Source organism: Bombina bombina, chromosome 2 (genome assembly GCF_027579735.1).
Source record: "Bombina bombina isolate aBomBom1 chromosome 2, aBomBom1.pri, whole genome shotgun sequence".
Lineage (NCBI taxonomy): Eukaryota > Metazoa > Chordata > Amphibia > Anura > Bombinatoridae > Bombina > Bombina bombina.
In genome coordinates, this window is record NC_069500.1 from 600,009,046 (window position 1) to 600,035,022 (window position 25,977).

The 25,977-nt window shown below is 35.2% G+C and overlaps 1 protein-coding gene across 4 annotated transcripts in view; it reads left to right on the forward strand.

The window, feature by feature from the left end:
- TRPM3 (transient receptor potential cation channel subfamily M member 3) overlaps nucleotides 1-23,483 on the forward strand; it is an 814,585-nt gene extending 791,102 nt beyond the window's left edge. For all 4 annotated transcript variants that reach the window (XM_053702508.1, XM_053702509.1, XM_053702510.1 and 1 more), the window contains 2 exons: nucleotides 17,217-17,349; nucleotides 21,554-23,483. In XM_053702508.1, the coding sequence (XP_053558483.1) occupies nucleotides 17,217-17,349; nucleotides 21,554-22,997 (1,577 nt within the window). In that variant the 3' untranslated portion in view covers nucleotides 22,998-23,483. The remainder of the gene's footprint in view (nucleotides 1-17,216; nucleotides 17,350-21,553) is intronic.
- Nucleotides 23,484-25,977: the final 2,494 nt, after the last annotated feature.

The window sequence follows — 25,977 nt, forward strand, 5'->3', positions numbered from 1 at the left end:
CATTTGAAAATAACAAACTTTTCATTGAAGATAAACTAAATCAAAAACACCACATCTCTCTAGCTACTTCCTTTCTTGTCGAGAGCTGCAAGAGAATGACTGGGAGTGGCAGTTAGAGGAGGAGCTATATAGACAGCTCTGCTGTGGGTGATCCTCTTGCAGCTTCCTGTTGGGAAGGAGAATATCCCACAAGTAATGGATGATCCGTGGACTGGATACACCTTACAAGAGAAACCTCTGTTACTATCTGCCAGGCATGTGAGGAAGATAGTAACAGGCAATTATTATGTTTGAGCGACACACAATCGCTCATTATTCGCTGCTGTCAAAGTGGGTGTTACAAACACTCACTTTGACAGTGATCTCTGCCCCTCTCTCCTCTGTAGCATTTTGAGAGGGAGAGGGACAGAGATCAGTGATAGTTTGTTGCCAGAAGTGTTCCAGAACTTGTGATAAAGTGTAAAAAATCAATACAATTCCTTTTTAACCCCTTCCCTGCCAAATACAGTTACAGCAGTGCATTTGTAATGTCTGTATTTTATTTTATTTTTTGCCCTTAAGGGGTATTTTTTGTTAAAAAGCTGCATATTAGGTAGTTTTAGTCTGTTTTAGTTTGTTTTACTCCATTTTAGTCCTTTTAGCATAGGGTTAGGTAGATTGTAAAAAAAATAAAAAATGGTGTGTTAGTTATTTGTTAGTTTAGTCAGTTAGATAGGTAGTTAGTTAAGTAGTGTGTTGGTGAAATATGCAGCGCATGTCCAGTTTGGCGGAGGCATATGCCATCTTGGCGCCAGACTATGATGCTACTGACACTGCGTCCGATTTTGACCCAGGTCAGTTTTCTGACACGTCTAGTGACACATCTATGTGTGAGCCAGCTGCAAAAAGAAGCTGTGCTTCCCCTGCTACGCCGACTATGGAGGAGGAATTAGCTGAGCCCAACATCCCCCCCCTTTAAGTTCCAACACAGGCATTAATGTATATGGAGTTATTTTAGGGAATACCATCTGGGAGGAGATTGCTTCCCAGACTAATCTATATGCTACCCAATTTATTAATACCAATCCAGGTAGCTATGTACTGAGAACATGTTAGAAGCTTTAAAAACCAGAGACTCCCTTACTCGTGCAGTCTCTCACAAAATAACTCCACAGATAGAATAGTCAAAAATAAAAAAAGTGTGAAGGGGGCACCTACGGCAGTCTGGTATATGGTGGTGAATCAATTTCTACTGACGAAAAAATAATACTAGTTGTATTATGAAGTAACAGTATACGTTTTGCTTATTGCAAGTTTAGATTATTCCTGAAATTAGGTTGAGAAAATAGTTACTAAACCATAAGAGTACCGTTATTAAACCATATGAATACGTATAGGACTAGATTGGATATAAATTCCAATTTTAATCACAGACTGTGAAACATATATAAAATATAAAAAATAAACAGATACAAAAAGTATACAATGTTAATAATAACAATTCTTAAGAGCTATAAAAAAATGGGATATTCCCCAAAACTGACACCGGTGTCTAAAAAAATATAATATTAATAATATTTATAAAATACAGGCCAATATGATTCGGTTTGTTTAAAAGATGTAATCTGAATCAGACTTATGTGGCAATCGTGGAGATTGGGCACCTCTTGTAGCTAATTTTTTGTGTTTTTCTTAATTGTGTAGCAGTTTATGGTGGATACTATGTATCTATGGCTCCTCACGTTAGTAACAAAGTCATTCACTATTCCCAATCTTTGGTAAGGGTAGGATTTCTTAGTATTCAGTTTGTATAAATAGATTGCAGGGGTATAATTTCACAGAGCCTTGCTGTCTTTACACACCTTTAATTCAGGAAGATTATAAATCTGAAACAAGTGTTGGAACCAATACTACTAATACACAAATTAATATCACCTTATTTTGCAAAAGGAGATCAGAAAAACAACTTCCACAAGGAAATGAGAACCAAGAAATGTATAGGTTAGATAATAGACAGAAAACAAATACCAATAATGAAAGTACACACCATAGACCCAATGAATATATAACAAATAATTATAGGAACAGCAGAAATAATGATCACAATGATTATAGATATTATGGGCAAAGAGAATATAATAATAGAAATCAAAATTATTCATATAATGACAATACTTATAGAAGAAATGATAATTATAGAGGGGAACACTATGATACATTATACCAAAACTACAGCTCAAATAGAGATCCAGGTATAGGCAGACAAAGAAGATATAACAATTTTTATTATCAAGATAGAAATAATGTCAATTATCAAGGTAGATTCAATAGGTACACAAACAAAAGAAATGGATATGATAAAAGGGGATTGTATGGTAAAGATAAGAAAGAACAAAATAGTTGGTATAATAGAAATAGAAATTATGAAACAGAACATAGAGACTATAGAAAGAGGGAAGATGTGGACAGAAATGATTGGAGGCTTCCAACGAGTAATCAATATGAAACATTAAATGCTTCCAGAAATAAACAAACTCCAAGGGAACAAACACACAATAAACCAAGCACATCAAATGATTTTTTAGACAGAGGTTTCGAAAGAGCAAACGAGCCCCCCAAAGGGAAAAGAAGAAGAGAGGTAATAGAGGGGGAGGAACTAAAAGAAATAGACCATTGAAACCTGAAAAAAGAGTAGAAAAACGGGTATCATATGGAAAGGCGACACTGACCTTTTACAAATATTTATTGAAGATCTGAATGACATTCACACATGAATATAGCAAACAACAAATTAGCTTCCTTGATATAGATTTAGAAATTAAAAATGAAAGAATTGAGACAAAAAATTATTTTTAAAAAGTTGATTCCAACAATTACATTGATTACAGTAGTTGTCATCATGAGAACTGGAAAAGAAATATCCCCAAAGGACAAATATTCAGGGTTAGAAAAAATTGTTCCAATTTATCTATTTATGAAGAACAATCCAAAATTCTAGCAGATAAATTTGAAGAAAAAGGTTATGATACCATAAGTATTAATTCTATAATAGACAAAGTGAAAAAAGTAGATCGGGATACACTATTAGTTAAAAAAATGAAAAAAGAACAAAGTAGATATGATAACAGTCCCAATGATACAGAAAAACTAGAAATACCATTTATAACTAACTACTCCTCCCAACATAAAATGTTTAGAAAAATAGTTAACAAACACTGGCACCTTCTAAAAAGGAATCCAATTATAGGCAATAGATTAAGAGAGAACCCTAGATTAATTTACAGAAAGGCAAATAATTGTAAAAACATACTAGCACCCAGTGAATACCGCACAAAAAACAAGGAAAATGAGAATAGAGACCTAGAAGGGTCCAAAATACAGGGATTTTTTCATTGCCATAGCTGCAAATCATGCAAATTCAGCAATTAAAAAAAATGGAAGAATAATAATTTAAATTCAAGAGATAATTAAATGTACTTATACAAACATTGTGTATATGATACAATGTGAATGTAATTTGAATAACTTTGGGCAAACAAGCAAGAAACTTAAGGACCGAAATAGGGAACACTTACTAGCCATAGACCATGAGAGAGAGGATACGGCATTATATAGACATTTTAAAGAAAAACATAATAGTAAAACAGAGGCAATGAAATATTGGGGGATATTTAAAGTTAAGAGAGATAGTAGAAGAGGTAAAATAGAATTACTTTACTTAGGAAAGAAGCTGAATTTATTTACAACTTTGGCACTTTATTTCCTACAGGTCTAAATAGTGAACTGGACTTAAATAGCCTGATATGATAACATGTACACATAAATCTGTAATTATTAATACTTATAGAATATATTGTTTATAATAATATGGGTATTACTATATAGCCCCTACTACAAGCTTATGATGTCTGTTTTCTATGAACTAGCATTAAAACAAATGTGGAAGAAAAAATAATAATAATTATATTTATATATATATTTTTATTTTTATATTTGTATATATATATATATATATATATATATATATATATATATATATATATATATATATATATATATATGTAGGAACCTCTGATATTAGGTATTAGTGTTAATCCAATTGTACAGTCCCAAATATAAGTTTATGTTGTCTGTTTTCTATGAACTAGCAAGTAAACATATATAGAATGAGATATATATAGGGACATCTGATATGAATATATATGTAGCCTATTATTTATCCTATGGACGGAAATATTCTAAAAAAAATATATGAATAAGCCCCTTCCCTGTACCAAGAAATATAAAGATAGTGTAAATTGGGATGATATTAATACCCAAATATGCTATGTCCCTAATATAATCCTATGTGTTTAACTATATCTGTATGTGTTGGTTTATAAATTAAGGGTTTGTTCTTTTAAATATGAATTTCAATTTATCCTAATTAAAAAGGAATTGAACTGTATCTGCGATAAGCGATATAAGGAATTTATTAACCAATGTTAATAAGACTAGGAATTGGTTTTAGCTTTTTTAATAATAATATGTTATAATTATATGTTTGATCATGTTTTTTAGCTCATGTTTTTTAGATAAGGTTTTTAGTAATGTTTTTTTAATAAACAATATAAAATGATTCAAGGTGAATTTGCCAATATGACAACTAAAATATAAAACAATAGAATATCTGAATAAGAACAAAATAATGAACTGTTGAAACTGATGAGCAAACTTTAATGAAGTGGTTAAATATAATTCTAATCAAGAATAGAAGGGGTTAAACGGAAAAGGACTAAATGAAAGCTATTGGTCATCTTGATAAAGGCTTTGAGGAAGCCGATATGCGTGGATGTGATCCAATAGCTCATACAAAATCTACAACATTAACTCCCAGGACCGCTGCATCTAGACCTAACGCATATACAGAGAGTGAGCGGAGGTTCTAAGAGGAATAATGGGAGGAGCAAGGAATTACAAGTGAACAGTCAGAACCAATTATAGAAGTGCGTGCACTATTCAAGGTAAACTTACAAAGATTGGTCAGTCAGGTCCACGTGACCAAGCTACAAACCAAAGGCGAAAACAGTCGATCCAGACGCTCTAGGAGACACGGCTGAATTAAAGGTGTGTAAAGACAGCAAGGCTCTGTGAAATTATACCCCTGCAATCTATTTATACGAACTGAATACTAAGAAATCCTACCCTTACCAAAGATTGGGAATAGTGAATGACTTTGTTACTAACGTGAGGAGCCAATATTAGACTGATACATAGTATTCACCATAAACTGTTACACAATTAAGAAACACACAAAAAATTAGCTATAAGAGGTACCCGATCTCCACAATTGCCACAGAAGTCTGATTCAGATTACATCTTTTAAACAAACCGAATCATATTGGCCTGTATTTTATAAATATTATTAATATTATAATTTTTTAGACACCAGTGTCATTTTTGGGGAATATCCCATTTTTATAGCTCTTAAGAATTATTAATATTAACATTGTATACTTTTTGTATGTTTTTATTTTTTTTATATTTTATATATGTTTCACAGTCTGTGATTAAAATTGGAATTTATATCCAATCTAGTCCTATACGTATTCATATGGTTTAGTAACGGTACTCTTATGGTTTAGTAACTATTTTCTCAATCTAATTAATAGGAACCCATCTCACTAACATCTTATACCGTATATCTCTGTATTGGAGTAACCTAATTTCAGGAAGACTATATAAAACATTTCTTAAGGAATTATTATATTTATTATTTATTATATATTACATATATTTTCTAGAAAGATTATTACCTTATTATTATTAAGAGGGAGAATATAAATATTTTAGGTAGACTAATTCAACTTGCAAGATTATATATATTATTATTTATATATTATTTATATTTATTCAAGGAATTTAACAAAGTCTTAAAATAGGTCCACTTTTTAAAAATACAGCGTTTTATTTTATATCTACACTATTGTCACTTAGCACTTATATATACCACTAGCGGAACAGCTAAATTTGTACTTAAATTTGCACCTAAATTTGCACTTTTATTCCAGCGTTTCATATGTATACACTACTTTTATATTGTATTTATATATTATCTACTTAATTGCTATTTTGTGCACGCATTAGTCTATATTTGCACAATTTATAAACACACAATTACACTACATACGCTATTCACATCTAAACTTGCAATAAGCAAAACCTATACTGTTACTTCACAATACAACTAGTATTATTTTTTCGTCAGTAGAAATTGATTCACCACCATATACCAAACTGCCGTAGGTGCCCCCTTCACACTTTTTCTATTTTTGGGTAGCTATGTAGTCAGGGAACATGCTTGGCATCCCACAGATGTCCCTGAACTGAAAAAATTCTGGGCTCTTACTATGCACATGGGGATTATAAAGAAGCCATCAATTCGTTCTCACTGGAGCACCAACCCTATCTGTTCTAACCCAGTGTACTCGCAAAACATATCTAGAGCAAGATATGAGTTGCTGCTCCGCTTTTTACACTTTAATGACAATACCCTCGGTCATCACAGAGATCACCCCCAATATGATAAGCTTTATAAAATACGCACACTGGTAGACGATCTTCAAAAAAGATTTTCTGAAGTTTATACCCCCCAACAAAATATATCGGTTGATGAATCGCTAATGAAATACAAAGGGAGATTAGAATTCAAACAGTACATCCCCTCAAAGTGCTCTAGATATGGCGTAAAATTATATAAACTTTGCGAGAGCAAAAGTGGCTATACATTTGCCTTTCTCGTATATGAGCGGAAAGATTGTCAACTGGAGCCTCCTGGCTGTCTTGACTTTCTGGGGACAAGTGGGAAAATTGTTTGGGACCTACTGATCCCCTTTATGTGGACAATTTCTATAGGTGTCCGTTTGTTTCAAACACTTTATGGTTTGTAGACATTGGCCTGCGGCACTGTGCAAAGAAATTCCAAAGATTTCCCCAGACCTCTCATACAGGCCAAATTAAATAAAGAAGAATGCAAAGCTCTGCGCAAAGCTGAAGTGTTAGCAATACAATTTAAGGACAGGAAGGATGTTAACATGATAACCACCATCCACGATGAAAAGATGTCAGAAGTCACTGTCCGAGGCAGAGTACTGACAGCTGATGCAGTTATATCTGATCTTAAGAAAAACAAAAGCCTGGCATAAAAAGGTGGCTACCTATCTTATACAAGTAGCAATGCACAATTCATCTAACTTTTTTAAAAAATGAATCCAGGAAGAACGACCTTTCTCCAATTTCAACTTAAGCTGATTTCAACAATAATTTATGAAGATGGTCAAGTTCCAACAACAGTGCTAGAGGAGTCCAGAATTGGGGCTGCACATTTCATTTTCAAGATACCGCCAACTGAAAAAAAGCCAATCCCCAGAAACGTTGCAGAGTCTGTTACAAAAAAGGGAAAAGGACAGACACCCCCTTTTACTGTTGGAACTTGTTTTAAGCTCTACCACACAGAATATACCTTTTTATAATACTTGTTCTTTATTTTTTTACTTTGTGTCTTTTGAAAATGGCAAATTTTAGTTAGTCAGTTTCCTTCCCCCAAAAGTCCAGTTAGATTCTTTTTGCAGGAGTTAGTTTAGAGATTGCTGCTAAAGGTGCATTTGATACCTGCACATTTGTTCTTTAAAAAGTTAAAAAGTTTTCTGGCAGTAACATATAACCGGCTGGCTAAAATAAAAAAGCAGAATTAAAAAATTACCACCATGCACTTTCTCTAAAAATTTTAAAACACCCTATATACAATACCCTGGCATGTCTACTTTATAAATATATATACTTTCATGATGGTAACATTAACTGGGGGATGCAAAAATATGCCAAACTGAAGATAGGCCAAGCATACCTATATATTAAGTTGAAAAACTAACATGCACAAGTCTCTACCGTGGCCTTTTAGCCCCCCCACAAACCAACAAACCTATGCATGGATGGTATCACTGTACTCAGCAGATGTTGCTGAACACATATTGGGGTGTTTTTTTGGCAGTGACAAAAGAATACTACCCAAATGTTTGACAAAGGCTGGTGGTTGAATTAGTGCATGAAAAGTGTTAAAATACCACCTTTTGAAATACCCTGGGTTGTCTACTTTTCAAAAATATATGGTTTGATGGGGGTAAAATACATTGGCCAGCTTCAAAAATGTCCCAAATAGGACATGGGTGCAGGTTGACTTCATGTCAAAATTCCAAGTTGGAAAACTGATATGCGCACCTGCCAAATGTTGCCATTTAGCCCCCAAACAACCTGACAAACCTATGCATGGGTGGTATCACTGTACTCAGAAGTAGTGATGTCGCAAACATAAAAATATGGGTTCCCGAACGCGAACTTCCGCAAAAGTTTCGCGAACGGGCGAACCGGGCGAACTGCCATAGACTTCAATAGGCAGGCGAATTTTAAAACCCACAGGGACTCTTTCTGGTCACAATAGTAATGGAAAAGTTGTTTCAAGGGGACTAACACCTGGACTGTGGCATGCCAGAGGGGGATCCATGCCAAAACTCCCATGGAAAATGACATAGTTGAGGCAGAGTCTGGTTTTAATCCATAAAGGGCATAAATCACCTAACATTCCTAAATTGTTTGGAATAACGTGCTTTAAAACATCAGGTATGATGTTGTATCGATCAGGTAGTGTAAGGGTTACGCCCGCTTCACAGTGACAGACCAAACTCCCCGTTTAACGCACCGCAAACAACCGCAAACAGTCCATTTGCACAACCGCAAACTCCCCATTTGCACAAGGTTGGATACCAAGCTAGCCATGTCCCGTTCCTTGTCCTCACTGATGTCATTGAAGGTCTCTTCCTCCACCCAGCCACATACAACACCAAGGGTCCCTGAAAGGTGACAACAAGCCCCCTGGGACGCCTGCTGTGTTTGGTCTTCCACCTCCTCAAAGCCACCTTCCTCCTCTGACTCCTCTTCTTCAGACTCCTCTCTCTGCGTTGCCTCTCTCTGCGTTATTATAAGGTGTGTTAAGTAGTACTATTCCTATCAGTTTAATCCCTGTTACGTCCCCTATCAGGGGACGTGTATATGGCATCGATTTTAGGAACCGGGAGATGGAAAAAGATGCTTGGTCGGAACCGGGAGATGGAAATAGATGCTTGTTCGGTCCTCCTACTTCAAATTTGGGGCACTGCGCATGCAATCTAATGTGCCACCAGATAGGAGTGGTGTGTTAAGTAGTACTATTCATATCAGTTTAATCCCTGTTACGTCCCCTATCAGGGGACGTGTATATGGCATCGATTTCTAGCGGGCACCCACGTGACATCCATGGACGCATCGTCATCATCAACCACTTCACTTGTATCTGACAACTCAACAAAGGAAGCAGCAGCGGGTACAACATCATCATCATCATCACACCCTACATCCATGTGTGTAATGCTGCCTGACTGAGACATATCCCTTTTATCTACATCCTCTGGCAATAATGGTTGCTCATCACTATCACTCATTTCTTCCAACTGATGTGTAAATAACTCCTCTGACAGATCAAGTGAAGCGGCTGTGGTGCTAGTGTTGGTGGTGGCGGCAGGCAGGTGAGTGGTAACTTGAGAGGTGCCCGAAGCTAAGCTGGAGGAGGATGGTGCGTCAAGGTTCCGAGCGGAAGCTGTAGAAGATTGGGTGTCCTGTGTTAGCCAGTCAACTATGTCCTCAGAACTGTTCGAGTTCGGCGTACGTGGCCTCTGAACACTGGGCATTATTCTAGGGCCAAAGGGAATCACAGCACCACGAACACGACGGTCCCTGCGGGGTGGCCTGCCTCTGCCTGTCATTTTTTTTTCAATTAGTGGTACTATGCTTGCAAGCTACTGTGACAACAGATATGAGTGGCACTGGCAGAAGTTGGCAGAGTAGACCCTGTAGGCCTGACACACACGCTTGCAGACAACTAACTGCTATTCAATCTATTACAGTCAAAATTGTATTTTTTTTTTTTAAATCTACACTACTGTTACACCACATATGAGTTGCACTGGGGTGACACTGTGCCCTGGCAGCCACTGAAACGCACACGTGTGAAGGAAACTGACTGCTATTATTTAACACAGTCAAAAAAGTGTTGTTTTTTTTTAAATGTACACTACTGTTACACCAGATATGAGTTGCACTGGGGTGACACTGTGCCCTGGCAGGCAGGCACTGAAACGCACACGTGTGAAGGAAACTGACTGCTATTATTTAACACATTCAAAAAAGTTTTTTTTTTTTTTAAATGTACACTACTGTTACACCACATATGAGTTGCACTGGGGTGACACTGTGCCCTGGCAGGCAGGGAGGCACTGAAACGCACACGTGTGAAGGAAACTGACCGCTATTATTTAACACAGTCAAAAAAGTGTTGTTTTTTTTAAATGTACACTACTGTTACACCACATATGAGTTGCACTGGGGTGACACTGTGCCCTGGCAGGCAGGCACTGAAACGCACACGTGTGAAGGAAACTGACTGCTATTATTTAACACAGTCAAAAAAGTGTTGTTTTTTTTAAATGTACACTACTGTTACACCAGATATGAGTTGCACTGGGGTGACACTGTGCCCTGGCAGGCAGGCACTGAAACGCACACGTGTGAAGGAAACTGACTGCTATTATTTAACACAGTCAAAAAAGTGTTGTTGTTTTTTAAATCTACACTACTGTTACACCACATATGAGTTGCACTGGGGTGACACTGTGCCCTGGCAGGCAGGCACTGAAACGCACACGTGTGAAGGAAACTAACTGCTATTATTTAACACAGTCAAAAAAGTGTTTGGTTTTTTTAAATCTACACTACTGTTACACCAGATATGAGTTGCACTGGGGTGACACTGTGCCCTGGCAGGCAGGCACTGAAACGCACACGTGTGAAGGAAACTGACTGCTATTATTTAACACAGTCAAAAAAGTGTTGTTTTTTTTAAATGTACACTACTGTTACACCAGATATGAGTTGCACTGGGGTGACACTGTGCCCTGGCAGGCAGGCACTGAAACGCACACGTGTGAAGGAAACTGACTGCTATTATTTAACACAGTCAAAAAAGTGTTGTTGTTTTTTTAAATGTACACTACTGTTACACCAGATATGAGTTGCACTGGGGTGACACTGTGCCCTGGCAGGCAGGCACTGAAACGCACACGTGTGAAGGAAACTGACTGCTATTATTTAACACAGTCAAAAAAGTGTTGGTTTTTTAAAATCTACACTACTGTTACACAAGATATGAGTTGCACTGGGGTGACACTGTGCTTTGGCAGGCAGGCAGGCACTGAAACGCACACGTGTGAAGGAAACTGACTGCTATTATTTAACACAGTCAAAAAAGTGTTGTTTTTTTTAAATCTACACTACTGTTACACCACATATGAGTTGCACTGGGGTGACACTGTGCCCTGGCAGGCAGGCACTGAAACGCACACGTGTGAAGGAAACTGACTGCTATTATTTAACACAGTCAAAAAATTGTTGTTTTTTTTAAATCTACACTACTGTTACACCAGATATGAGTTGCACTGGGGTGACACTGTGCCCTGGCAGGCAGGCACTGAAACGCACACGTGTGAAGGAAACTTACTGCTATTATTTAACACAGTCAAAAAAGTGTTTTTTTTTTTTAAATCTACACTACTGTTACACCAGATATGAGTGGTGGCACTGGGCAAGTGGGCACAGTATACGCTGTGAGCCTGACACACACGCTGGCAGGCAGGCAACTGCAATTAGATTACACAGGAAAAAAAAAAAAAGCAAACTGATGTTCTAGCCCTAAAAAGGGCTTTTTGGGGTGCTGTCCTTACAGCAGAGATCAGATGAGTCCTTCAGGACTGTAGTGGACACTGAATACACTAGCCTAGCTATCGATTTCCCTATTAAATCAGCAGCAGCTACACTGCCCCTCCTCTCACTAAGAAAGCAGCTTCCAAATGAATCTAAAATGGATGCTGTCCAGGAGGTAGGAGGGTCTGGGAGGAAGGGTCTGCTGCTGATTGGCTGGAATGTGTCTTCTGACTGTGAGGTACAGGGTCAAATTATTACTCAATGATGACGAATAGGGGGCGGATCGAACATCGCATATGTTCGCCCGCCGCAGCGAACGTGAACATGCTATGTTCGCCGGGAACTATTTGCCGGCGAACTATTCGTGACATCACTACTCAGGAGATATTGCTGGACACATATTAGTGTGTTTTTTGGCAGCAACACATAACAGGATCTGTGAATTTATACCTGACTTGCAATGTATGTAAAAAAAAATCAAACAAAGAAATTACCTATGGGACGTTTGGCAATGATTGGTGGTAAAATGGCTGCATAGAAAGTGTCAAAATATCCTTAGATGAATACCCTGGGTTGTCTACTTTAAAAAACATGTGGGGTGTGATTCAGAGATTTAGAACAGATAAGTGTTACAATGTCACTATTGATAAATTTTAAATATATATATTTTGAAACAGCAATGTCCTATAACTTGCAAAAAAAAGATAAAAGCATGTAAACACTGGGTGTTTTTAAACTCAGGACAAAATTTAGAATCTATTTAGCAGTTTTTTTCATTCGCTTTTGTAGATGATTAAAAGATTTTTCAAGTAAAAGTAAAAAAACATGTTTATTTTCAGTTTTTCACCATATATATATATTTTTTTTAAGTAAATTATATGACATGATACAAATAATGGTATGTAAAGAAAGCCCTTCTTGTTATGAAAAAAACAATATATAATTTGTATGGGAACAGTAAATGAGAGAGAGGAAAATTACAGCTAAACACTAACACCACAAAAGTGTTAAAACAGCTCTGGTCCTTAACGTACAACATAGCCAAAACAGTCCGGTCCTTAAGGGGTTAAGTCCTATAGACTTGTAGCTATTATGGGCCTTTTATTTTATACAAACTACTGGAAAATGCCCAAGATGTTCACAATGATGGTCAAACTATGTGAAACTAGCAATGCAACACAACTGACCATGATGCAAGAGCGGCATTATCATGTGATTTAATCAGCCCCTCTGAGTAATAATGTAATTCTCTTCTTCACTGAATACTTCAATGTTCCTTTCTGTGTGCCAGCTTTGTGACTTGCGAGTTATAGCTGGAGGAGTATGAGAAAAAGGCACATGACACATGTTCTGTAATAAATTCTTCATCAGCATTCATTATTTTTCCACATTTGGCTAATATCAACAAAAATCAACAAAGCTTGCCAAGCTGCAAGAAACAAACTACTAAACAAAACTATGTTCATTAAAGGCCCAGTAATATGATGTTTTTTATTTTTTTAACTTCTTTTAAACAGTGTGTAAAATGTTACGATTTTCTGAAAATATCAAGTGCAAAAAAATAAATGTACATTTCTTGCATCATGTGAATGCATTTTTAACAATAATTTACATATTTGTACCATATCTTTTCTTAACACCCTTCTTTGAGATTTTTATTTTCTACAAAGAATGCTTTGTATGTTAATAAAATCTAAGCAAATTAAAATCTTTAATTATACATAGTAAAAAATGTGTGTGTGTGTGTGTGTCTGTGGGGGGTGGGGGAGTATTAATTTTGGCCTATAATCTAACTCTGAAAATTGTGTTTTCTTTACACTGCTTCCCCCTACATTAGAGAAAGTGTATCCTGTAAGATTCAGCAATTGTTTAAAGGGCCATAATACCCAAATGTTTAAACACTTGAAAGTGATGCAGCATAGCTGTAAAAAACTGACTAGAAAATATAACCTGAACATCTCTATGTAAAAAAGGAAGATATTTTACCTCAAAAGTTCCTCAGTAGCCACATCCCATTGTAAAGGACTTCTAAGCAGCAAATCAGTATGTCTGTTCCGGGACAGCGGAAGGAGCGAACATTCGTGCACACTCATCTTATTTCCCTATTCAGTGTAAGGAAGTTTACAATGAAATCTCATGAGAGTTAAGTGAAATCTCATGAGATCACAGTAAAAGAGTTCATGACCTCAGCACTGCTGATGCTGATTGGTTGCTGTTCATTTCTTCATTTTTTTATTTTTTTTTTTACCTACAGCTGAGCTGCAGCTGAGTATAACTTTTTACACAGCACTTACTCTGCTGAGCTGAGGAGATTGTGAGGTAAAATATCTTCCTTTTTTACATAGAGATGCTCAGGTGATATTTTCCTGTCAGCTTTTTACAGTTATACTGCATCAGTTTCAAGTGATTTAGCATATGAGTATTATGTCCCTTTAATTAATGTAGTAGTTTATTTATATCTCATCCTAATCTGCTATTCAAATGGAGTTAAAATGTACATATTGAAGAGGATTTTCAAGCAGTATGTCCCTAAACTGTAAAACAATGCAAATATTGCAAACATAGTTTTAAATATAATAGGCAAGATTACAGTTCCCATTTTTGCGCTATTGGGGTTGCACAGAAATTACAAGTTTCAAAATAACTTAATTTGCATGCGCGTTAACCCGCGTAATCCATAAAGCCAGATTGCGTTCATGTATTCCCTCATAGAAGTTAATGGAGAAGACAAATATTAAAAAAAAACTAAAACCCTTATTTGTTGTGCAAAGCTTGTGACGTATTCTCCTCAAAAAGTGTGCATGAAAATGTAAATATTTCATATTGCAGGAAATGTTTTGTTACGGAATATGTTCTATTTATTTCTAAATAAACATTTCTCTATATATGTGATGATTTTTTACTGATATATCTATTTATTGCTAGATATGTATATGAATATATATAAATGTCTAGAAATCTCGAGATCTATATGTGAATATCTCATTGAAAATCCATCTGCGATATTGTGCAATGTGCATAAGATTGTAATGTAAAATATTTTCATTATCTCCATAGTTAAACATATTTCTATACATTTAAATGCATGTTTCTCTATGTATGTGTTTGTAGGTCAATGTAAAATCCATTCGTCTGCTTTTTTTTTTTTTCTAACACCCAAAATCTCCTATCTTTGATCTTTGTGTGCAATATTTTTTTTAAATAATTTTTAATAGACAGTATATAAACAGAGTATTTTTGAAGTGTTTTGTGAAACTTTTTTGTTGCGGAAACTGTTAACTATAGCTCTTCAAGTGCGGAAAGGATTGTTGCGTGCGCAATAGCGATTTTTCAAGACTTGTAATATCAGGGCAATGAAATTGCTTACGAAAAGAACATACCGCATGCAGAAAACACATACCGCGCCCAAAGTATTTTGTCATGTGTAGACAGAATAGATGTGAGCAGTAATAATATTTTTACATACAGTGCATACACATATATATATATATATATATACAATATATTAAACAGAGACTCAAAAGGTGCCCCCCATTCTGCTGCCCTAGATACGTGCCTTGTTTGCCTAGGTCAAAATACACTCCTTATCTATTCCTATATATAATCATCTACATATATATATATAGGTATAGCTACATATTGTACAAAAATACCACCATATTCTGCTTTGTGAAGAACATTGGAATGTGAAATATTAATATTTTCATTTCGGGTTTGCGCACTTGAGAATATGTGATCTGGTTTGCGTGCGAAGAGGCTGTTCGTTTTCCCCCCACTTGTTTTGCTCCATTGACATCTGTGGGGGAATACATTAATGCATGTGCGATATCCTAAGTTCGGCTTCATTCGAGCATCAGGTTAGTGCTTGTGTGAACATAGTTTACTTTCAGCTTGTAATGCTAGAGCTACCCGGTGTGCATAAAAAGCTTACTTCTAATGGAGTTATCATGCGAACAGGAGCGTTAAATACCGCTCCACTTGTAATCTGGCCCTAAATTGGATAGAGTGGGCAATGCTGAATGCAAGGCAAGTTGCAGTATCATCAAATGCGCCTTTACTTTCACTGTTCCATTCCATGTAACATATTTGTATTTCGGTTTGTTTTCACGTGTATTTGCTTCAGAATAGCACAGAATAGTTATTTTTAATGGTGGTAGCTATAGGTACAGTTACATGCAGTTATTTCACATAAGGGACTCAAAGGGAAACGACCTAAGTGAATTATAGGAGCATGGTTTATTTGCACAAATACATTCTAAGAAACATAGAAACATAGAAACATAGATATTGACGGCAAATAAGAGCCATAGGCCCAGCAAGTCTGCCCGACCTTACCTAACAGTATAAACTTATCTAGTTCGTAGGATAGCCCTATGCTTGTCCCACATTTGTTTAGGAAGTTTCTCAAGTAGACATTGTTCTGAAGATTTATTATTTGTATTTGTATTTTTTAATTCTCTTCAGCTTTGTGGACTGTTTTATATAGGGACTTTACTTTGTTTTAGTTTGTTTGTTTAGTCATGTTATCAATGCCTTTTTGTGATGCTGTGTCCTTGACAATGGGATTTCTATGTGAGTAAAAGTTAACAGTTGAGACATAGATGTAGCTCAATTAATGAATTATTTAACTAGTCATTGTGACAAAATCTTTATGAATTACATCCTTTTCAGATTGCAACAAGTTTTTTAAGCGCAATGTTATTTTCACAATGTATTGAATCAAGGAAACATTTTGTACAGACTGAGATGACTTGTAAAGTTATCAGAAATTTTAATTGTTTAGTCCATAAATGTTAGATTTATTAAGACCATTCAATTCTGTCTTTATGTCTCAGGTGCATAACCAATTCAATGATTCCTAAAGTCCCCCTTAAAGGGACACTTAACCTAAATGTTTTATTTAATGATTTAGATAGAGCAGGCAATTTTAAGCAACTGTCGTCTTTACTTCTATTATCTTTTTTTTTCTCGTTCTCTTGCTATCTTTATTTACAAAGCAGGACTGTAAAGCTTTGGAGCTGGCGCGTTTTTGGTTCAGAACCTGGGGTACGCTTGCTTATTGGTGGCTAAATGTAGCCACCAATAAGTAAGCACTATCCAGGGTGCTGAATCTAAAATGAGCCAGCTCCCATGCTTAACATTCCTGCTTTTTAAATAAAGATAGAAAGAGAAAGAATAAAAATTGATAATAGGAGTAAACTGAAAGTTGCTTAAAATTGCATGCTCTATCTGAATCATTAAAGAAAAAAAATGAGTTTAGTGTCCCTTTAAGTTACTCTTGGTTACTCACTGAATCCATTTTGGAAAACAATTAGACAGTAACAGTACTAAAAATAGAAAAAGCATAAAAACACCTGAAGATTGCCTCTTGCTAGTAACAATATATGTCTTATTTTTGCTCAAACACATAGAATTATTTATAACGGAGGATGAACTTAAAAAAGTGCACGATTTTGAAGAACAATGCATTGAAGAATATTTCAGAGAAAAGGACGACAGGTTTAATTCTTCAAATGATGAAAGAATTCGCGTCACTGCAGAAAGGTGAGGACGGAAGTGTAAGGCTTTTATGTTATTTTAATTACACCTAAACAATTGTTTAACCACGGCTGCAGAAGGTAAGTTATCTCAAGCACAGGAAATAAGCAAATGGAAACACTGATCCACACATGTGTCTATGATTTAACTTAGATATTCAGCAAATTAATTGAAGTACATTAAGTTATTTTCTTTATGTCAGTACAGTGCTTAAAAGACAGTAGAAATACAAATTAAACTTTTGTCATTCAGATGAAGCATACAATTAAAAACAAGAAAACAATCTTTAAATGTAATTCTAGTATGCAATTTCTGTTTTCTTGGTATCCTTTGTGGAAACATAGCTCCTTTCCATGACAGCATACTTGGGTAGGCTCAGAAGTATGTCTCTATATATACACTGCTGCCATAAACTGCTCTATACACTTACATGTTGCTGATGCTCTGCTGAAAAGAGCTTTGTTTACATAAAGCTTACTATGGTGTTTGCACTTACAGTATCCAGACTATAACTTATTAGCATGTACACTAATCTCAGCGACGGCAAAGTAAAAATTACGTTTTCATGATTCAGAGTGTGCAATTTTAAACAACTTTACAATATACTTCTATTATATAGTTTGCTTTGTTCTTTTGTTATCATTTGTTGAAAAGCATACCTAGGCTCAGGAGCAGCAATGCACTACTCAGAGCTAGCTGCTGATTAGTGACTGTACATATATGTCTCTTGTCATTGGCTCATCTGGTGTGTTCAACTAGCGCCCAGTAGTGCATTGTTGTAACTTCAACAATGGATTCCAAGAGAATGAATCAAATTTAATAATAAAACAGATTTTTTATATATATGATGTATCTGAATCATGAAAGAAAAAAAATATTTTCATGTCCCTTATAGTTATGTTTGGTAAGAAAAAAACAACAGTTTGTGATATATTTATATTTGCCCATTAAACGGTGTGCAATGCATTGCAGCCATATTGGTTGTTATTAGTATTTTGTCTATTATTTTCTAATATAATCCCAGCATTAGCAATGAAAATTAATTTAAAAGTTCAATTTAAAAGGACATGAAAACTGTCAAAATAAAATGTTCATGATTCACAAAGAGTGTGCAATTTTAGAAAATGTTCCAATATAATTTTTACTTCTTTCCCTTCATATCCTATGTTCAAAAGTGGCTCCTTCCCATGAGAGCATACTCAGATAGACTTGTGAGTGTGCACGTGTTGTGAGCACTATGTGACAGCAATGTTTGTAACATGTTGTGTTTAAAAGTTCATGCTCCTAAGCATACCTAAGTATGTTTTCATGGAAAGGAGAAACGTTTCATCAATAAAGATGAAGTGAAAGATGAATATGTAGTGATAGAAGTAGAATTAATTGTTCTGTGCACTTTTTAAATCATTAACGTTTAAATTTGACTTCCATATCTATTTAACTGAAAAGGAGAAAAATATATATAATATGTCTAATGTTCAAGCTTATTGTGTAACAGGAAACAAAACTAGAGTGAGAAAGGGAAAGAGAGAATGACAATTGCCTATACGCATGATTGGTCCCACAGTTAAAAGACAGAACATTGGGTATGAGGATAAGTGTTAATTGAGTGAATTATAAAGATCTGTAAAGTTGCAAGTTCTGAGGGAATGTCTGACAAGAGGAACTGATTAATAAGAATCAGATGATGGAAAAGAAAAGAGATGTGGGGCAGCTGGAATAACATCTTGTGAGTGAGGAAAGGGCTTAAAGGATGTTAGCCATAAGCCATGTTGTTTCTAGTTATGAAGTCTGTGGAATCCATAAGAAAATTTGAAAACCTGTTCTTAAAGGGACAGTAAACACCTTGAGAGTTTTATATAAAATTTTCACTTATGTGTAATGAAAGAACTTTGCAATATAATTTCATTATTTATGTTGTGCCCTTTTCATGTATTGAAGCTCTGAAAATTGAGGATTCTCTAATTCTCAGAACTTGAAATGCACCCTGCTGACTTCTCATGGCTAACCCTGTCACAGGTTTTCCCTAATTAGCTTTAACTGATAAGAACTGCAAAACAGTTTACTTCCACTAACACTGTGACTGTGGCTAACCTTGTTGTCTGCAGGTTAATTCTCAGATTGGCTTATTCAAATAAGACAAATGGTGGGTGGAGTTTGTCTAGTGAAAAACAATTGCAGTAAAAAGTGTGTTCATTTGTTTTAAAAACATTTAGACTTGGCTGATATGTTATTCTGTAGCAACATAACAGACATTTCTTGTAATTACAATGTGTTTGCTGTCCCTTTAATTTTAGTAACTTAATCCTTAATTGTTTGAAAAGAGGATAGCTAGAACATATTAGGTAAAAGAATACATTTTACTTAAAGCGACATTAAACCGAAATAAACAACATTCCATTTTACTTCTATCATCAAATTTGCATCATTCTTTAGGTATCCTTTATTGAATAAATAGCAATGCACATGGCTGAGCCAATAACACAAGTCATCTATGTGCAGCCACCAATCAGCAGCTCCTGAGCTTATTTAGATATGCTTTTCAACCAAGGATATTAAGAGAATGAAGCAAAATATAAATATTAGAAATACAGTACATTGAAAAGTTGTTTAAAATTGCATGCTCTTTCTGAATCATGAAAGAAAATATTTGGGTTTTATGTCCCTTTAAAAATGATCATAAAGATATAAAGTGCCAGCACATTTAGTACTGCTGTTCAAGAATGATGACAATAACAATACATAATGGAGTACTCAATGGTCTTCTTAAAGCACACATCATCAATATTAGATGTCATTCTTTTAAATCTTACTATTTGATTGATTATACTTAGAGGGCCACTAAACCCAAAATCTTTCTTTCATGATTCAGATAGAGAATAGAAATTTAAACAACATTACAATTTACTTCCATTATTTATTTTGCTTCATTTTTTAAATATCCTTAGTTGAAGAAAAAGCAATGCACATGGTGAGCCAATCACACGAGGCTTCTATGTGCAGCAACCAATGAGCAGCTAGTGAGCATATCTAGATATGCTTTCCATCAAAGACTATCAAGAGAATAAAACAAATTAGATAATATAAGTAAATTAGAAAGATGTTTCAAATTGCATTCTCTTTCTAAATCATAAAAGATAAAATGTGGGTGGCATGTCCCTTTAAGTGAAGACTTCCACCTCAAAGCCACTTGGCATTATTTGAGTATTAAATCTGCGTCTCTGCAAGCCATTGTGACTTTGACAAGTGTCACTCTAAACAAAGCATCTATAAAGCATAATAATATGTAGAGTTTATCAGCAGTCAGTAGTTTTTATCATAGTAAATTTTTACATTAATCTTGCCCACTTCTTTAGAGAAGGATATTAAGTGCTATTAAACTTTATTTGGCTTTAAAATAGTACAGCAAAAGCTATCTGTGGCTAGCAGTAGTTGCTTAAAGGTATATTAATATAACATGATGGTCGAGTTGGTAATGCACTGCATAAAATCACTTAGTACATTTTTTGCATACACCTTTTAGTTGCCAAACATTTCATTTAAAAGTTATCACTGAAGCAATGATAACTTTTAAAATACAAGTAACCTGGAGCTAATATGGCCTTAAAGGGACATCAAACCACAAATTTGTCTTTCATGATTCCGACAGAGAATACAATTTTAAACAACATTCCAACTTACTTCTATTATCTAATTTGCTTCTTTCTTTAGATATCCTTTGTTGAAGAAATAGCAATGCACATGAGTCAGCCAATCACACAAGGCATCTATGTGCAGCCACCAATCAGCACCTACTGAGCCTATCTAGAGATGCTTTTCAGGAAAGAATATCAAGATAATTAAGCAAATTAGATAATAGAAGTAAATTAGAAAGTTCTTTATATTGTATTCTCTATCTGAATTATGGAAGAAAAATTAGGGGTTTAATGTCCGTTTAAGCATTGTGTGCATTTAGCCTACACTTGCACCTGCAATGAGCACTAACAGTGGCATGTCATATGATATACAGCAATCATACATTTCCTTTTAATTTCATTAATATTTAAACAGTATCAACTTTCTTAATGAGAGCAAATTGTTTAATTTGTGCTCTTTTATATGCATAGTGGAACTTGTTAATTAATTTCCCTTTAAATGCAACATTTTGATAAAGGAATCGTTATATAAGTAATAGACTGCAAGATCCTAATCATATTTTTCTGGAAATTTTTAGAGTGGAGAACATGTCGATGCGTCTGGAGGAAGTGAATGAACGGGAGCATTTTATGAAGGCGTCTCTTCAGACTGTTGATATCAGACTTGCTCAGTTAGAGGAAATGCTTGGAAGAATGGCTACAGCAATGGAACGACTCACTGGGGTTGAAAAAGGTGAAACAAATAAAGCAAGATCTCGAACCTCTTCAGACTGCACAGATGCAGCATATATAATAAGACAGAGCAGTTTCAACAGTCAAGAAGGGAACGCCTACAAGTTGCATGAAATTATAGATCCTGTAGGAGAAGAGCCATTGTCTCCTACCTCTCCCACCATTATGCCCCGAATGAGAAGTCAATCTTTTTACGCAACAAATTTAAAAGACAAAAGTGGGCTTGAAAAAATGGAAGGTTTTTTTAAGGAGAGGACCTTAAGTCTTCATCGAGCTATAAGTTCTCATTCAATATCAAAAGATACAAAGCCTCCTTCTTCCCCATTAAACTCTTTGTCTGTTGCCCCAGATTCAAGAAGGCCTTCATCTTGCATAGATATATATGTTTCAGCAATGGATGAGGCACACTTTGGTCTGGACTGTGGAGAGAACTCAATGAATATAGGCTGTACAGCAGATAACATGGCTGATATCTCTATGGCTGGCAAAGGATGTGGTTCTTCCACTCACTGTGGGAGCAGCTGCAGTAGGAATCCTAGTTATGAGGAAACCACATCTATGGATGCAAGTATATATCCTACAGAAATATCAAACATTCCAAGTGGCCAAAATCCATGGGATACCGATCCTATTCTTGGTCATACATTAGAGCGCTCTAAAAGTAGTCGCTATCTTGCCACTGCTCCATTTATCTTAGAAGAAACACCCATAGTAAAATCCCAGAGTTTTATGTTTACCCCTTCGAGAAGTTATTACAACAATCTTTGTGTACCTGTAAAGACAGCAGAATACACAAGTATAACAGACTGTATAGACACAAGGTGTGTCAGCAATACCCCGCAGGCCACAGCAGAAAGGTCTACATCTCCAGGATGTGTTCGAGAAAAAGTAGAAGATTTAAGTTGTTCTCACCCAGAAAGAGAAGCTGAGCTTAGTCACACAAGCTCAGATAATGAAGACCATGAAACAGAAGGGAAAAAGACTTGCACAGTGTCCACTTTATCTGCCCAAGATGGTTCATTCTCCAGGACACTGTCTAATAATATACCTTTTCCAAAAATAGAACGGGCAAATAGTTATTCTGCAGAGGAACCAAATGTTATGTATGCATATACCAAGAAAAGTTATTCAATAAGTGACAAACTTGATAGGCAGCGGAATGCTGCAAGCCTTAGAAATTCATTCCAAAGGAGTAAGTCATCCAAACCAGAAAGTAGAGGAGACAACCTATCACAGAGAAGACTATCAAGAACAGGGGCCTTCCGTAGCTTTGAAAGCAAGCATAGCTAGATCTAGAACAATTTGATAAGTGTAATAAGGATGATCTATTACACATACCTACCCCCAAAATTTTCTATACAAATAAAATAACCTCACAAAGTGGAACATTGAAAAAGGGCCATTGTTCAAGCAGTCACATTGTAACAACCTTGCTGGTCTTACATTTTGTTGCATTGAGACATTGTTTTATGATGAAAGATGTGCATTTTTATTCATACAAAGAATAACTAATATTCCCATGAGAGTAAAACTTTAATGCACCGGACGGCATATTTTTTTAAATTGTGTGGGTTAATTTAACAATTTGCACGACATCAAGAACATCTTACAATTATACACCCATGTTTACTCTGTTCCAAGAAGCCTCTGTTATGCTCTTTAATGTGTTCCACAACAAGAAGTCTCAGGTCTGGAAATCTCTTATGCCAACAATATTTTGAACGACCATTTTTAATTAGAAAGCAAGACAGTATATTAATGGTATGATGACTGACCTGTTTCTTCTATATTAAGTTCTAGTGCCACATAACCATTTCATCCTTTTTTTTTTAACAAAAACAAACAATGAAGGAAAAGAAATGCCTTTCATACTGTAAAGTATACACAAGAAAGGACAGTTTAGAAAACATATCCAAATAAAACCTTTCTTGTTTTTCACGGGCATTGTAGCACAGTAGAGTAAGCTCAGGATGAATGTATTTTATTGGTTCAATGTTATATATTTATTTTTATACCACTTGTTGTCAATGCAGTTGCCTCAGTTAACGCATGCATTTGGGTACAGTAATAACATGCTTATATGCTTTATGGGAGGAGTGTATTATGTTCACCAGATAGTTTACTATTTTTCAATATTATATTTTAATGTCTACAATCACTGCCAGATACTTCTTACCGTTTCATTATTAAGGTCCTAGCACATTGAACCTATTATATAAAACTGAAGAAAAAAATAAAAGAAAAAGTTGTGATTGTTTCATTTCAGATATACACTGCAGTTGATATTTTTCTATGTAAATACTTCATTGTTAAACTTAATTATTCAAATTGATGTCACAGGAAGAATGAATGATCAGTTGTTTTGGATACTCTGCATGAGTTGTACAATTATGTTATTGTTGCCTTTTTTTTGGGGGGGGGGGTATATCAAGTATTTGAAAAGATTTATGAAATAGAAATGAATAAAATCCCTTTTAGAAATGCCTAAATGAATGCAAACCTTACAATACATAAGCAATATAAATATAGGGTGATAGCAAAATATTTATGAGGTTTGTGTGTAAAACTAAAAATAAAAGCATTCCAAGTTAAGGTCAGATAACCATAGTCTAATTTTAATGGCTCATTAAACAGATGTAATTGAATAGAATAGCACACTTAATTTTTAAACATTTTACTGTCGTTCTTACAAAAAAATGTGAATAATAATTTGTAAATCAAAATCCTTTTTAGTGGAAAAACTGCAAGGGATTTCTTAAAGCCAAGAAAAGTATATATGTCTCAGAAATGTATTAAGTGTTTGCAAAGAGTTCACTAATTTCCAAACCAGTGCTAATCATGTATAAATAATAACCACAATCCTCATAATACTGGATAGAGTAGTGTATTGCATAAAACCTGTGCTAGTGGTCTGCTATTACATTTAAGGCTTTTTACACAACAATAATACATTTGAATAAACAGAGAAAGAAGACGCATAACAATATTGTTATTAGTCATTTTTGGAACAGGCAGTTTACACTTGCACCCCGTTTTCACACAGAGGGTATTTAATAGCTTTGTATTTATAGAGCACCAGCATATAGTTTGGATATGAAATAGGATTCCAATACAATCTATTAGAAAAGCCATGCAAAGTGTTTGTTTTTAGTAGGGCTTACATATTCAAAACTGTTTCAATCCATTAGAAATCCCAGTTATCATAAGGTTTTTTAAATATCTTTGCACCACATTAACTCCATCAATACTTTTCAATGAGACAATTTGACAACTCTGTGCCAAGAAATCAGAAAACCTGAGTAGGGCCTTTTTTTTCCAGAAAGATCAAGCATGCAGAAATAACAATGACTGCTGCTAGGAGCATATATTACCTGTTTGTATGACTTTTTCAGTGGACAGTTCAATTAAACACAATCATTTGCTGGTTTGATAAAAGGATACAAATATTTCTCAAATCACTCAACTACAAAATGTGTACATTGCAGTAAAGAGTTTCGGCACAGTTAATCAGATCAATAAGAGTTTAGTGTCCTGTATATGAATTCACCATTATATACTTGCCTATTTAAAAACATTCACTGATTCCTAACAAAACAATATATAGCTGGCTACCTAGGATTCTAAGCAGCTCCTGAGATTCAATGAATTTGTCAAGCCCCAGTTTAGAGAATATATCACCGTTTTACAAGACTAAGGGGTGGATTTACCAAGCAGCGGATGCTGCTCTCTACCCCCATACTTTCTGGCTCACCGGAAATGTAAGTGAAGAAGCAGCGGTCGTAAGAGGCGTCTGACAGCAATCAGCCCGATCGGATACAATCAGGTTTACTGACACCTCCTGTGCAGGGGGCGGCATAGCACAAGCATTTCACTAGAAATGCTTGTGCAATGATAAATGCCGACAGTATATGCTGTCTGGATTTATCGATGTGCTGCAGTGGATCATGTGTGCCCTCAAATTGATGAAACTACCCCCAAGAGCTTTTGAGCTAGTATACTTAATAAAATTACATATAGATACCATATACCAAATATCTCAAAATGTAAGCAGCATAAGTTCAACAAGTTGTTTTATGTATATATATATGGAACGAAAATATATTCTTTTTATTTTAAAGTTTATTTTAAAGTTTACTTCAAAAGTTCAAAAGCCAGGAAATTCTGAACTTTAATGCAATACCCCCTGTTTTTTTTGTTAGTTTTTTTGCAACCTCACTGATTACATCAATGATTACATCACTGGAGGTCACTAACATCATCAATCATCATC